A 16,798-nucleotide genomic window follows, 5' to 3' on the forward strand; every position below is an offset into this window, starting at 1 on the left:
TGCTTGAAAAGTAGTTGGCAACTTGCCGTGTTCAAATGCTGTGGGAATTTTCTGAGTTACCACTAGTGACATCCTGTATTCTTACATGATTTGGTACATTAATTAATGGTTGGAAGTTTGGGAGAATACAGAGGTCACAGTTGATTTGCTGCTTGATGAGCATAGGAAACAGCTTAAGAGTACCTCTAATTTTTGTGAAAATAAAAATCAACTGAACACATTATGGGTGTATTGCATTCTGTTCTCACTACAATGTGACCAAAATAAATAAATAAGCTTTCAAAATGTAACATGATGTAAATAAACCAGAGACATAAGTGGCCTCTTATATGATTTACTGTAAATACTTGCTGATTTCAGAACAAGCTTTATTTATTTGGTACCATGTATAATTTAATCCATGGTGAGATAACGTTTCCTCACGGACGAACTTGTTATGCTACTAAGTTAGGGTCTGCCCCCACAATCATGGATTCATGAACAGATCTGACAATGTTACGTTTTACTGCTGCTTGTCATGCATGCAAACCTGAGGACGGTCTTCCTGGCTCTGCTAAGGTAAGCAGTATCACTCTGGGATGAGAGGAGGTGCTGTTGCTAACTGGATCATCTCTTATTTGCAGTTCAATGAAGCAGTCATGGGAAAACACCTAACCGACAGCCCCCAAAGCAGCCTCCTCCCTTTATGGTCAGACGGCACAAAATGGGATTAATCCTTGAAGCTTGCGTCTCACTATGATCTAGCCATCAGGAAGAAGAAAGCTCCAGTATAACAAGCACCGTTTACTCCGGATATAGCAGGATGGATACTGACTGACTGACTGACTTTGCTCTAGTTGTTAAACTGGCTCAGTATGAATGAGAATGGATATTTTTTTTCCTCTTTCATCCGTATGGGAGCTAATGATGGATTGTAAAATCATAAATATAGGAATCTATTTAGGCTGATTTGTTTTCTACTGCATGTTTACTTTTGGTTTGCTCACCTCCTTTGGATTCAAAATTTGGGATTCCGTGCATGATGACATGATGTAAAAACAAGGGTTTGTTGTTAATCTTGATGACTCCTGATAGCAAACCACTGAAATACTGCACATACCTGAAAAAAAATGATCATGTATCAAAAATAATGAAAAATGGTACAACTTTTTAAGAACTTTAAAATAAAGCAAATTGTAGTTTTGGATATAACTCTCCAGTCATATTGAACAGAAAAATATCTAGCTATTCTTTACTCAAGTCTGTCAAGAGAATGAGTAAGTAACACAGGTTATGTAAGTTTGATTACTGGAATTTCTGGTAGTATTTTCAATGTTATTATTTCCCTAATGTTAATTAAAAGAAAAACATTCACATCGACACCAGATTTAAAAAAACAGTTGTGTCTAGTTATAATTCCCAGTCAGATAATCTGTACATAAAGCTGAAGTTAGCAGAATTAAAAAGAACTAGTGCAACTGAGTTTGAAGTGATTGATGAAGGAGGATAGAAAAGGATTTGGATACATCGTGTGCTGTTCCTATCATGGCAGTGACCCTACAAGCTTATTTTCATTCTTCATTTGTTTGCCTGTTTAAGTTTTCCTACTATATGGTGACTGTGCTGGGGTTTTCACAATAAACAGTGCATTAGGGATTTTGAGAATGTTCCAAGAACCAAAATACATTTGGGCAACAGCTGTCTGGAAGCCAGAAAGGGTTGATTTTCTGAAGTTGCCATAGAATGAGAAAAAACCTAAAGGGTGACAGAAGTGACAGAGTCACTAATATCATAGTGCAGCAAAATAGTACTCAGCAGAGCAACATAAAAAAGCATACATCCTTTATATACTGTACTAAAAGTACATCAGCAGACACTGTTAAATATATTTAGTAAGAAAAAAAAAACATCTTCAGTGGGCACATGAAAACCAACATGAAAATTTATAATTGGAAAAAAGATTGTGTGTCATGCCACAATGTAGCAATCTTATGTGAATGGTCTGCCACCATCATGTCCATGAGGTTATTTTATGTCATTCTTCAAATGCGTCAAATATTAGTAATTTGTCTTTATTAAACTTGCCATTCAGTTCATACAAGTAGATTACTATGTTAAATTAACAATACATTTCCAGAATGTGATTGACCTTGGACAACTGGAATTTATACTTAAACTGCACATCATGCACACTGTATGTATCATTAATATATTTTGAGCAATGCTTCTCTGTTTATGTTTCAATACTACGCTTTGTGTTTACTGCATTTTATTTTTCATATTATACTTATAAATATTGTGTAATGCTGGGTTGATAATTGGATGTACTGTACACTTAAGAACACATACAATTAAAATTTAATTACTTATCAATCAATTATACTATGAAACATTTTTAATTTGTAGTTTAATTGCAAAAATAAGAATACTTTTAAATGCATCGGTTTCAGTATCTTTTGTGTTGACAGAGACTCTTCTTCTATGAAACACTAAATGATAAAAATGTGATGTGTGCACAATTCATACCTTATCCTATGCACTGAGAAAAAATAGAATAATGTATAAGAATATCTTTAATGACTAAGAAAGTTTTTGTTGGCACAATTCTCATATTATAATAAAAATACACAGTTGTAATAAAATCTGTAAAATCAAACAGAATACCAATATTTACATAACTGAGAAGGGAATATGAACTATGGATATATTAAATTAAACTTACCTTTTCTGAGAAGGCTGGCTTACAGGTAAAACTTTATCTTCATAATACCTCTTCATGGCAAACCTATCCAAAGCTTGGTCAGCACTACACAAAAATAAAAGAAATAGAAAAATAATAATGAACAAGCCTACAGAATTTTTTTTTTTTAAACCTAAAAACATATATATTGCATGATATGTAAAAGCATCCTGGTCTGCTTTAAATTTCTCACCAGTGATTTTTGTTTGTTTATTTATTTATTTTATCACCACCTTTCCCTTGTGCTTTTAGTGCATATTTAGTTAAATTTTAGGCTTGGGGCGAAACTGTACCAAACACTAACTCTTAAATGTGATGCATAGGAAAGCACAAAAAGATTAATCTTTGATGTGGAAATCCCATGAAATGCTCTTACAGACACTGAGAGCTTCATGTTTTAAACATTACATATGGTCCCGATAACACTAGCTTGCGAGTATTAAACTAAAATGACTCAGATGATCATAAGCGCAGCTGTATCTATCAAATGTGCTCAGAAATAACTTGAATGTATCAATATCATGAAAGTTATTATTTACACAAAAAGTATAACATTGGACATATGAATGAAGTGTATTGGAGTTAAGGGTGGAAACAAAAAGCATTAGCAAAGACAATCTATAAAACAATAGAAGGTGTGCCTTACTTTGGCCATAATATAATATCCTTGACCTACTCACAATGTTACACCATCCTTTGCACTGTACAGTGATTTTAAATAAGAGTGGAACAGCAAAGAGAAGAGAGGTATCGTTGTCAGGGTCATGAAGGTGATAAAACTGAGATAACATCCTACTTGTGATGACATATGTGAGTAAAATGTTATAGATAGAGTAAAATGTTATTCTATCAAGTGTACACTTGTTAACCACGTTTGACACATGTGCTAGAGCATTAAATAACCTATTACCTATTTCAGCCTACCTCTGGACATAATATTGGTACAAGACAAGTTCTAGTAAACCATAAAGTCTGAATTGATTTAATTTGCAGGAATTATGCACAACATTTTCTTCTATCAAAGGCACAAAGAATGACACATCTAAAGGTGTGCAAAACCAAACAGCATGAGTGTATTTTACTTGAAGTAACTAAGAATTTAGTAGCTAGGATATGTAGAGTAAGATATCTGGACAAAAACAAAAGCTATACAGTAGACAGCATTTGCTTACTACCACAGAATTTGTGAATTGCTGACTATATTAGGAGTTTATTATTGCTTAATACTCTTAGAAGCCACCATAGCTGAGAGATCAATTCTTGGTTCTTTTATGTTTTTTCTCTTAAGAGTAAAAACCTATAAAACAAAGTTTTTATGTTCTGAATTCACTATCAGATTATGAAACACTTTTCCCTGTTCATCAGTAGTAATAGCTAACAGTTGACAAGAGTGTCCTATATTTATTATATAGGTGTATAGGGTCATTAGTGTCACATATGCAAAGTAGGTATGTGATGTACACTATGGTTATAGTATAAGCTTCCAATAGAAGCAAATACAATTTCTCTTTAAACTACATAACCTGTATGTATTTCTTGCTGTATACTTTTAAGAAAATGCTACCTGCTTAAATTTTGTGTTGTTAAATACAACTGATATATTAAAAAATCAGCCATGTTGTATATATATTCTAGCCACTTTTTTGTGCATAGTTCCCTTGCTACAATACAAAAATTACATTTCAGTCAGTATAGTCAGGTGTCAATAGACCATGTCTTGTTGTTCAATAAACAGAGAATGGGCAAGACTAAGCACATCATCATAGTGATTGGCAGATATGGCAAAAAGAATGTATCTGCAAAACGAAACCCGCTTGGATTTTCACAAATGAAAGAATTTTGAGTCTGCATGCAACATTTGGACTGTATACTGAATTCAGTTGAGAAATAACTCAAATGTTAAGCATAATTTAGTTTCTGCAATCCACCACTGCCTATGCTTTGTCTCCAGTTTTCTGCTTATCTTTAACCCATAACCTTCTCCATTAGGCTCTGAAAGAGCCAGGGCGGGGCTTTATGTTAATTCAGTTTTTGAAGACACTGCAGTCATTAGAACTGTAGTAACCCGAGCCAAAAGGAAGTACCACATTTCAAACGTTTATTCTACAAAAATGCTACAAGATAAAATACATTTCAGAAAGGGTATGCAAAACAGAATTTTTTTTAATGTGTTTTAAAAATGATGTCTTCAAGGTGGTAGCCATCATTAGAAATACACTCTTCAAGACGATTTCTGAATGTTCGCATGACTCATTTGGCCATTTCAAGGGGATTAGCGATGATTTTGTGGTGAATACGGTCCTTAAGGGCTTCTCAAGGTTTTGAGGTTGGTGTGTGTACACCTTCAACTTGAGATAGCCCCACAAGAAGCAATCTCACAGAGTGAGATCAGCCGAACATGAAGGCATGGATCTCCACGCCATATTAGCTGTTGCTACATCCTGTTGAAACCAGGCAATCACCACATCCATTTCTTCTAGTTGGGGCTGCAAAAAGTTCTTTAGCATTTCAATGTAATGTTCTGAAGTGATGGTGACCGTTGATCCACCTTCCTCTAAAAAGTAAGGGCCTACAATGCCAAATTCTGCAACTGCGCACCAAGCTGTAACATGCTCACTGTGCAGGGGTTTCTGATGAAGTTCACGAGAGTTGGTTTCAGCCCAATTGTAAAAGTTTTGCTTATTTACGCAACCATTGAAACGGAAATGTTCCTTGTTGTTGCACGACGATGGCATCTCGATGAACGGTTTGCAGAATGTTCTCACACAACTCTCTACATCTCTCCCAGTCTCGCTCAGCAAGCTCACTGCACTAACATCATTTTGTATGGATGGCAGTAAAGATCCTCATGCAAAATCCTCCTTCAAAACGTGTTGGAAAAGCCTAAGGCAGAAGCATGCTTGTGTGCTGAAAATCTAGGAGACTGCAAAACTGATGCCCTTACAGCCTGGATGTTTTCAGGCCTTCGTACAGTCCAAGGATGGCCTGGACCTTTTCTGTTCATTGTTGTACCTGTCTGTCTAAATTTAGCTGCCACTGAAGAATTGTTTTCCGATTTGGGACGTCACCGTTAGGAGGAATGCTGAAGTGCATTTGGAAGGCGCACTGTATAGTGATGATAGATGCATTGTTTTTGAAGAACGTTTCGACAACGAAAGCATGGTGTGCACCAGACCAAGGCATGTTGCCAAATGAAAGCTGCAAGGGATCGCCTATCAAAGGACCCCCACACATCAATCATTTGCCTGCCTCTACTTCATGCAATGACCTTGAGAAATGTGTTACTTCATTATGGCTCACCCTGTAAAAAAGACTCCTGTCTGCAATAAGCAGCCACTTGAGTGGATTGTTTTTGTCTCAACCCCTGCTTGTAATTTTTGTAAGCAATTCCTAGATTTGAGACTTTTGGTTTTAATTTTGTTAGTATTTTATTTGTCTAATTATGTCTAGTTGTGTATAATTGATGAATTGTTTAATTCTAGGTTTGGAGGTTCAATGTTGTTCTTTGATTTATCATTATAGTTTCTTGTATCAGTTTTTGTTGAACTGGATTCATTTTTATGGATGTTTTCTATTAATTCAGTCTCTATCATTTAAATAATAAATTATTAAATTAAATCTTGAAATAGGTGTAGTGCTTTTATGCTTGACACATGTGGTTTTCGCTTACCCCTTAGAGTATTCCCAACAGATTTATTTGTTCAGTCAAACTATGCTATCTTTAATTTTTTATGTACTTACATTTACTTAAACAACATTAAAAAATTATAAGTAGACATTATTTACATCACATAATGTGACCGTCACACCTTGAGTCAATGTTTGGTTTAAAAAAAACAAAAAACAAACAAATGTTCAAACAGAATGTAGCTGTTCCACAGTGTGGCAGAAAATAATTTACGAAGATGCATGCCAAATAATTGATCTGTAAACCAAAAGTCTATATTTACTTGTTGAAGGAATGATGTACATTGAAGAAAGGATTATACTGTCACTTTTTTCTATGTTCCTGTTCAAACTCATTTCCAAATGGAAATGTATTGTATTACATTATTGAGAATTTCAGATATTATGGAGGAAAGGAAAGACTGTACTATTAGGTATTTACATCATGGATTATACACCAACTGTTAACACTCCCAAAATACTGCATGTACTATTCCATAAAGTAGCTTTTTTTTCTTTTCAAGTATTTAGACTAAACCTACTGTTAGTCACTCTACATATCTACGGCAACCCCCATCCCAGATTTTACAATTTCCAAACATGTAACTATCTGAGTCAAAACTTTTAGTTTTAGTTAGTTTGTAGTATTGCAATTAATATGAAATTCAAAATCTAAATTAAATACTGTTTATTACTCCATTAATTGGTTCTACAGTAATCCCTCCTCCATCGCGGGGGTTGCGTTCCAGAGCCACCCGTGAAATAAGAAAATCCGCGAAGTAGAAACTATATGTTTATATGGTTATTTTTATATTGTCATGCTTGGGTCACAGATTTGCGCAGAAACACAGGAGGTTGTAGAGAGACAGGAACGTTATTCAAACACTGCAAACAAACATTTGTCTCTTTTTCAAAAGTTTAAACTGTGCTCCATGACAAGACAGAGATGACAGTTCCATCTCACAATTAAAAGAATGCAAACATATCTTCCTCTTCAAAGGAGTGCGTGTCAGGAGCACAGAATGTCACATAGATAGAGAAAACAATCTCTAGCAAACAAATCAATAGGGCTGTTTGGCTTTTAAGTATGAGAAGCACCGCGGCACAAAGCTGTTGAAGGCGGCAGCTCACACCCCCTCCGTCAGGAGCAGGGAGAGAGAGAGAGAGAGACAGAGTTTGTTTTTCAGTCAAAAATCAATACATGCCCTTCGAGCTTTTAAGTATGCGAAGCACCGTGCAGCATGTTGTTTCAGGAAGCAGCTGCACAAAAGATAGCAACGTGAAGATAATCTTTCAGCATTTTTAGACGAGCGTCCATATCGTCTAGGTGTGCGAACAGCCCCCCTGCTCAATCCCCCTACGTCAGGATCAGAGAAAGTCAGCGCAAGTGAGACAGAGAAAAGTAAGTTGGGTAGCTTCTCAGCCATCTGCCAATAGCGTCCCTTGTATGAAATCAACTGGGCAAACCAACTGAGGAAGCATGTACCAGAAATTAAAAGACCCATTGTCCGCAGAAATCCGCGAACCAGCAAAAAATCCGCGATATATATTTAAATATGCTTACATATAAAATCCGCGATGGAGTGAAGCCGCGAAAGGCGAAGCGCGATATAGCGAGGGATCACTGTATTCAGAGCACAATGAAAACAGTGCACACCACTGTCATTTTTGCAATTGCTGTAGGTTATCTGAATCACTATTGATTTTATTACAAAATATAACAATTGTAATATAGTTTAATAAATAAGCATTTCATATAGTTTTTCCACTAGTGGGCACTTTTGTATCTCAAAAGGAACTCAAAATACTAAGTGAACATTATGATATGAAAGAGCTAAAAAATACATTTATATTAATATGGAACAAAAGGAGTTAAAGACAATGAGGCTGAGGAGAGTACATTTCCACTTTGCTTATTTTTTATCACAAAACACAAAAAATACAGTAATACATTAGAATTTACAGCTTTCTAGATATACCTAATTAAAAAGATATTTCCTAACTTAAATGCAATCTACAATGTACAGTAAGGGTTTACTATAAAAAATGGGTTTGCAACAATAAAATTCATTCTTAGTATAATATTAAAGAACATTCCTAAAATAACATTAAGAAGATAATAGCACTGTTTTTTTGTTTTTTTCTAAATTTACATGTTTTGGAGGGGCTCCATTTTCTTGACTTCTGTAACACTGAAATGCTTTCTTAGGCCATAGCTCTGACTGACCAGCGTTTGGTTTTCATCCAGATGGCTTTTACAGCGTAGCTACACAGCATGCTTGAAACAAATGTCTCAATTGCTTTCGCAGAAGTCAAACATCACTTGAAAGTACAATGCTGCTGTCTAAAGCCTCATCTGCTAAAAATTAGTTTGTAGTCACATAAAAGTATTTTGAAATCCAAATCCTTTTATATACTGTATTAACAGTTAAAATTCAAATATATTTTTCTCCCAAAAATGCATTAAAAACATCTAACAAACAGCAGGAGAAAAAGCCATTTTTGTAAGCCTACTCACATGCACAAAGCAGTCTGACCTTAGTATACTGTGCTTATAAGGTTATAGCAGAGAATTGCTGGGGAGGTAATACTAGTGGTTCCCTTCTAACATCTCTGTTTAAAGATCCAATATCTCTCTTACCTTGCTGAAATATTGCTATAGTGCATATAAGCAGCAACAACCACCCCGGTCCTTCCACGATTACCCTGTGTAAAAAAAAAAAAAAAAAAAAAAAATGATAATAAAAATAAGAATCAGTGGTCTTTGTTTGATCAGAATTTATGCAAGGAGGAATTCAAAAGTCAGACCTAGGAAAACTTTACAAAAATATATAATTAGCACTTTAACCATTAGTAATATAACTTCTTAAGTTCTACTTCAAATGCACTAAACTTCAACAACATATAAAATGCGGGAAAATACATTTAACAATAAAGTCTTAAGAGTACACAAATATTCCAATTATTATTTAGTCAGTACAGGGTCAATATTATTTACAGAAAAAATATAACTGCGCTTTTTAAAATGGTTAGAATAAATTTAGTAAGTTTGATATCTTGCAATAATATAAAATACAGCTGAATTTTATGACCAAAACAAACTTGCAAAAGAATGGGGCAATGACTTCCTTGCACCAAAGCTTATTTTACTTTCCTTGACAAGAATATGGTTTAACTAATTAAATACATGAATACTATAAGATTGTTTTAATGTGGAACCTCTATAAACATTTTAAAAAATTGTATATTATTGATAGGCTACAGTGAGCATTGGAAAAAATAATAAAAAACTGATCACAAAAAAAAATAAAACAAAACAAAAACTTAATAGTATATTGTATAGTAACTTAGTTTAAACCCGATATTTTGGGGGAAAGTGGCATCATAAACATGTCTGCTATTAGATTAAATTTTGCGGCAAAAATAGCTTTTCCACCACTAGAGGTCATGCAAGTTGTAAACTTCACCAAGACCTGCCTTGCAGCAAGTTTAGTTAGAACTTATATCGTTTACTGAAGAATAAATATACTTTAAATACTGGTTTATATTTAATCAGTAATTTTTCACTGAGCACAGCCACACAAATAATCGGTGTGAAAAATCAATATTTGCATGAAGAAATGGTGCCATACACTGTATAATCAATCCATCGTTTTTCTTCTTTTTCTGCCTTTTCTGTTAACTTTATTTACGTTTTTTATATCTATCAGCTTCAGACTTGGTGATTGTGTGTGCGCGCATCAGTGTGCCCTGAAATGGAAAGAAGGCAGAGATGAGCCTTCCAGGGTTTCAAACCCAATTAGATGGATATAAATGGATGGATAAAAAAAAAAAAAAAAAAGGCTAAACATGAATACTGTTGATTTTGGCAGTGGAGTAAATAAGGACTGACAAGAAATTGGCAATAAGCAATTTTTTAAATTTTACACTGCTCATGGCAAAAGCATTTTAGAACTTAGAGGAAGGTGGTCTTTTCTAGTACAATATGTCAAATAGGTGAGTGTAGCAAGTGCTAAATGGATTCTCGTTAAATAAGTTATGGGGGACAAAGTAGGGAAACAACAAAGTCAGTCTCTTCTTTTCTGTTTCTACCAGCTGAATGGTAGTGGCCACCCCAGAGGAGTCATGATGTCACGTTTGCCCTGTCTGCAGACCACCAGCCTTTTCAGGCTATGACTCGGGCAGTGCCTACTGGACAACTCTAGTTCATTTTTTCTTGTGATTTCTTTTCCTCTTTAATTATTTGGAATTTAAAGGGGGCATTGATCTGGGAACCCAATGCGTTTTCCTGTTTTTCCTTTTATATTTTACAAGTCCTTTTTTCTTAGTAGAATAGTGTCTCAGTCAATTTTCAGTTGTCCGCTAGTTGTAAGAAAATGTAAATATAAAAACTTGACATAAATACATTTTAATATGCATGATAATATTGATACAAGAAATGTATTTGATTAACTTGGTTGCAGTCTGGGTCTTCTTAATTTCTTTACCTGCCATTGTTTATTTTCATCCAATATATTTATTAGAAACCCAGTTTGGTAGTTAACTTGCTCTCATATTATAGAGAATCGAACACTGAATATGCCTATCAAAAACTGCTCCATCTGGTTTAGTCAACACAGCATTGTGGGATATGGAGCCTATTCTAGTGGAACTGGCAACATTACAAGCACAAAACACAGAGAGGAAATTAGACCACTGCAGGATTCATTCATGTTCACAACTATATTCTTATATATTCCAATAGTTTAGTTTTGCCAGTCAGTGCTACTGCATACCTTTGAATTGTTGACAAAAGGCTACGTTCATTATCATTAACAGTTATTGGGACTCATAATGGAGTTAACCCTTATGGGGGTACTTCTATTAAAAAATATATTTATATATGAATGCTAGATAGCTGTGAACTGTAAAACAAATATGGTGAAACACATAGGTAAAATATGGATAGTTATGTGTTCTGTATTTTAAATATAAAGTTACAAAAAATATAGCCTATTCATTCAGACTGGATTAGCATATGTTGCACAATTTCCCTTTTGCCACATTACAAAATATCGTATGTACAAAAATCATTGTAAATTCTGCATTAATCATTGTACCATAAACAATTAATGAAACAGCTGGCACATATCTTAACTGTATACTAGTAGATTGTGGAACTACGTCAGACTTGATTGTCTGTACTTCTAAAGTATTTTTCTCTATCCTACAAAGAGAACAAATTCATCTTCTACTAAAAGCTTTTGATGTTTTTGCACATTATAAATGTTTTGAATTGTAAAATATGTCTTCATGCATTATACTAACTTTAGAAAATGTTTTTCATTTCAAAAAGGATGCTTAATGAAGACATCTGAATTTTACATTTTATTCAAATACTGTATTCACAAACCTATTACATACAACAGAACTAAATCGACTGTGTAGCTTTCACTGAACCATGAAGATCATCCAAAGGACAAGAAATAACGAAACAAGACTATTTCACCTAATATGTAGTTTTTACTTTTGCAATACAGAAATGAACAACCACAATGATAAACAGACCTTTATTTACACATACCAGTTACACTTTCATCCAAGCAAAACTCTGACTATTTGTATATCATCAAAATTACTCACATATTTCTGAAACCTGCTTTGACCATTACAGATTTTGGGGAGCCACGGCCTATCCTGACAGCATTTGCCAAAACACTTGTACTAACACTGGATGGATGCCAGTCTAGCTGCTAATAAATATACACATACTAGATACCCACACATTACTATTAATAATAATAATAATAATAATTCATTACATTTATATAGCGCTTTTCTCAGTACTCAAAGCGCTATCCACATAGGGAGGAACCGGGACGCGAACCCACAGTCTTCCACAGTCTCCTTACTGCAAAGCAGCAGCACTACCACTGCGCCACCTGTGAGGAAGGGGCAAATACATCATTCTGAAACCTACTTCGTCTAATGCTGGGCCTAGGGAATTTGTGGCCTATTTCAGAAGCATCGGTTCTATAGAAAAACAAACCCTGAATCCATAAGTCCATCTCAGGGTCAACTCATTCATATATTCAAACTCAACCTTGTACTGGGCTAGATTTGCAATTGCCAATTAACATAAAGTACAAGCCTTCGGGATGTGAGAGGAGGCCAGATCATTTAATGAAAGCCCATTTAAATTCATGTAGTTTGCGGAAGCTGTCCAGAAACCAGTGTCTCGGGTCTTCAGGGCTCTTGAAGAAGCAGCGCTAATCATTACATTCAGTGGTATATTATTATACTTGAAATGAACAACACGCTTCACACATATATTACTTCTTTACTAAGACACCTATAAGAAAGTAAAGGTAAGGTAAAAATGTTCAAGAAAATTATGGTCAAAAACAATAGGAAAGTACAGATATTCTGCCAAAAAACTAAAAGGACCAATTCTGAAATAGAGATAAAGCATAAAAAGGAAGAATCTTAGAAAAAATGAACTCTTACCTTGTTGTGCAACACAACTACATTATGTGGATCAGTGTTCAACCAAGTGTCCATGGCTTTACATATGCTGCAGATCTTGTCAAGTGCAGGTGCATGATTATAAGGCCAGCCAAAATCCAAAACCTTATGGAGAAAAAAAAAAAACCCACAAAAGTAGTTTTAATTGTCTGTAGACCTAGGAATGTATGCTAGCACTGCAAAGTAACATTTAACTTGGGAATCCATTGTACGTTCAAGTCAAGACAAATGACAAACATTTAGAAAGTCTTAGTTTTTCTTCATTTCTCCATGAAACTTGTATGAAACCTACACATTACTTGCGCAGACCCCATTTATACAGTACTTAATGTGTTAATGATTTTGTATCCCTAGAGAAACTACACATGATCAGGGAAAGGTATTAAAATGTTTAAACAGTTGTAATTCATAATTAAAATCTGACTGGTAACATATATTTAAAGGAAATAGAAAATAAAAACAACTGGCTGAACTTTATTACAAAATGCTTAACAGGACAACAAACAACCAACGCTTTGTTTATGCAAAATCCTCCCAGGGTGTTCTTACTGATGCCATCAAAACAGTATGCATAACACAATGCAAAAACACCACATATATTTTAATAAAAGCATAGCTTTCTCTTGTTCCAAGTGTTCTCTGTTTGTGATGAAAGTATGGAAAATAAAATGTCAGCCTAAGCACCTGACATATATCCAAGCTGTTTACTGTGAATAAGTGGATTGTACACATCTTTTATGACAAGTTTGGTGATTTTGTAGAGGCCTTTCAGGAATTCATGTCCCTGTATTTGATTAAGCAGGCAGACCATAATGCCTATGGTTGAAGAAACACTGGTGGTTAAATTAAAATCTTATATTTGGATACCATTTATAGTATAGCAGATAAACTAGTCTATTTCTACATTTAACTAATGTATTTCTAAAAAATGTATTACTTTGTTGCATAAAGCAGTCAGCAAGCCTCTGGATAAACAGCATCATAGTCCTCAAAAGTTAAGGTAACAGCAACTATTCAGATTTAAATTACTGCTTATAGTAACAGGACAGCAAAATGCGGTTTGTTTTTTGGTGTTTCTTTCTGAGTATATGAAAACCACATACAGATTCTGATATAAAATGCAAATGTTTTATTTTTCATGTGTTTAATAAATTTACAATTATTTTTCTCATGTGTTTACACATCATGACTTAGCCTGCTTGTTCTCTAACTTTATAGTTAATATCAGAAAATCTAACAATACAGTTAATGTTTTTCACAAAAACACAAGTCAGAACTGAGCCTTGTTTTTTTTTTTGTTTTATATATAAACATACTCATGTTTGCCCTGGAAAAAGTTAAGAAAAAAAATATTATTTGCTACATTAAAATCATAATCCTTAAAAACTTAGTTTAAGTATTTATACATAAAACATTAACTAATGCTAATAAAATTGTAAAAACAAAGTATGTTATGGAATTATTTTTTCATCACAAAGTAATCTACATTTTACCTTAAGTGCACATCACACACTTCTGCTTTGGTTTGCAATCTTACCTTTGGGTTGAGTTTAGTGATGTCACAGCGTTTTTCACTAAGGTTAAAGAGCTGCAAGAAAGAAATATTGTATTATTATATTTCTCAATAATTTATTTAGTTTTTAAAAGTGAGAATGTACAAGAGCATTTTGGTATTAGTGAAATTAGGCCATGCATGTGTTCATTCTGGTTTTTTACATTACACGACTGAACTCATTGACTGTAAGGCAGTACTAACTGCATACTGAATTCTTAACATTTAATCCCACCTTGCAATAAATGCACATTACTGATTAAAGCATTACTGTTTTAATGTATGTATACTTGTTTACTTGAATGTATTGTTTAACAACTTAATATGATTTTCATTTTGAGAAGCACCGTATAAAATAAATATCAGATTGTTGATAAAATGCCATCACATAGCCCATTTTGTGCATTTTCCTTGAATTAGAGTCTTCTTTATGTAAACTGCACAACTGTGCAAGCAGTCTGGGTTAGAAAAAGCTTCTTCCACACAGAGCCACTGGAGCTTCTTAGCATGGAAACTTCAACTAAAATAAATGTATTTGAGGATGACATTGAAACAACAGTACAACCATCCATTATCATATTTGCTAAATTCACTTTAGGGTCACAGAGGTTACTATTTGACACTTTCATTGTTTACCTCTATTGGATTCATAATATGTAATGTGTGTCACCCCACTGTTCCCAGAACAGGCACAAATCTGAGTCCATCTATCACAATGGTTAACATCAGAGTGATGTCCTGTCGGAATTCATCTGGCAACTCTTTCTGTTTCCATCCAAGCCAAACAGATAACACTAATGACTGTAGAAGTTAATCACAGAATAGAAACTTCTCCGAATTCCTGCTACATCAGAGACTGTTCTCTTACTGAACGAACGATTACTTACACCTTCACTGGTGTTTCTTTCAGGGAATTAAACCACCATTAAAAGTAAAGCCAAGTACAATTTATCAATAATGGGTGTGTGTTTTCTTTGTCCTTCACAACTTGCTTTGAGATTTGTGTGTTTTGGGGCTTGTATTAGAGGGCGAAAAACCAGTAGTCTATGTTTCAGGGAGTGTGTGCTCTCTACATAATATGGGTAAAGCGGCTCATCACTGGAGCTCATCACTGCCTGAGCAGATATTTATGGCAAGAAGTATACTCATTACATTTTAGAAAGAGATGGTCACATACACAAAGCAAAAGAAGAATATATTTGGAGGAGCATTTTAACCAACAACTGTAACTAATTAAAACAGAGTAGAGAAGACTGATTCTTGTAGCACTCCAGTCAACCTATAATTAGATAAGTTATAGCTTTATTTATGGAACATTGCCAGAGTCAGGCTAGTCTCCCCTCACAATAAGGTCAAAATGTACATGTACAGATACAACTTGGACCAAAGACAATGTTTACAGCTCATCTTTCTCAACTACACTATGGAGTAGGATATTGTTTAAAGCTTTTTGTCTGATTTGTAAACTTGTTCATTTTAACACCCAGATTACTTGACATTCTTAGGAGTGTCTTAGCGACCTGGCAGACAGCGGAGGTCCTTTGATGCTGGCTTCTTCATAATTCCATGACCAATTTTGCATCCCCTGGTTGACGTTCATTTGATTTTGTATCTCCTTCTCTTTGGAACTTTCTTTAGCCTGTTTCTGAAAAATTAAAATTGTACTCCTGAGTAAGAAGCAAGGCTGAAATATGCCGATTGTAATCCAGACTCCTGCCGAGTGTTGAGCAAGCTAATATTCATGTGTTTCTTAGGAGAACATAAAAATGCTGTTTTTTTTTTCTTGCATATGCTAAGGCTCCTTGACGACCAGGGTGCATACCCTGGTCACGCTGATGGTAGCTTCACCTATGTCTGTACGGAGTTTGTACTTTCTCTGTGTAATTTTAGGAGTTTATTTAGGGATGCTAAAAGCTTGTACAATAAGTTAACTGGCCACTCTAAATTATCATTAAGTTAGTGTGGAAGGTTGTAAAAGTGCAACCTGTAATGAGCTAGCATTCCATCTAAGACATCCCGATTCTACCAAATTAAAGACTGAGCTCAATGTGATCCAATATTTCAAAATACCAGTAGATACATAGATGCCCAGTATTGTACAGATTAAGACCATTATACAATGAGAAACTTTAAGAGTGTTATACACTTATCAAGTAATAAATATAATTGTAACTTGTACAACTATATCTTGCTCACTATTAACCTGTAATTTATAATTCAATATTAATATCTTATGTAATGAAAAATTAGACACATGATAGAGGTGTTGTCAGAAATAAACAATCTTTCATAATGTGACTGCCAGTTTCTGCCAAAGAACTGCATAAAGACAATGTTTGCAATATAGAAGGCAATCA

The 16,798-nt window shown here is 34.5% G+C and overlaps 1 protein-coding gene across 7 annotated transcripts in view; it reads right to left on the reverse strand.

Moving 5' to 3' along the window:
- tns1b (tensin 1b) overlaps nucleotides 1–16,798 on the reverse strand; it is a 793,111-nt gene that overhangs the window by 168,426 nt on the left and 607,887 nt on the right. For all 7 annotated transcript variants that reach the window (XM_051930510.1, XM_051930508.1, XM_028807574.2 and 4 more), the window contains 5 exons: nucleotides 14,427–14,477; nucleotides 12,872–12,994; nucleotides 9,027–9,091; nucleotides 2,702–2,785; nucleotides 987–1,099 (listed from right to left, as the gene is read on the reverse strand). In XM_051930510.1, coding sequence (XP_051786470.1) covers nucleotides 987–1,099; nucleotides 2,702–2,785; nucleotides 9,027–9,091; nucleotides 12,872–12,994; nucleotides 14,427–14,477 — 436 coding nt within the window. The remainder of the gene's footprint in view (nucleotides 1–986; nucleotides 1,100–2,701; nucleotides 2,786–9,026; nucleotides 9,092–12,871; nucleotides 12,995–14,426; nucleotides 14,478–16,798) is intronic.

Source organism: Erpetoichthys calabaricus, chromosome 8 (genome assembly GCF_900747795.2).
Source record: "Erpetoichthys calabaricus chromosome 8, fErpCal1.3, whole genome shotgun sequence".
Taxonomy (NCBI): Eukaryota; Metazoa; Chordata; class Cladistia; order Polypteriformes; family Polypteridae; genus Erpetoichthys; species Erpetoichthys calabaricus.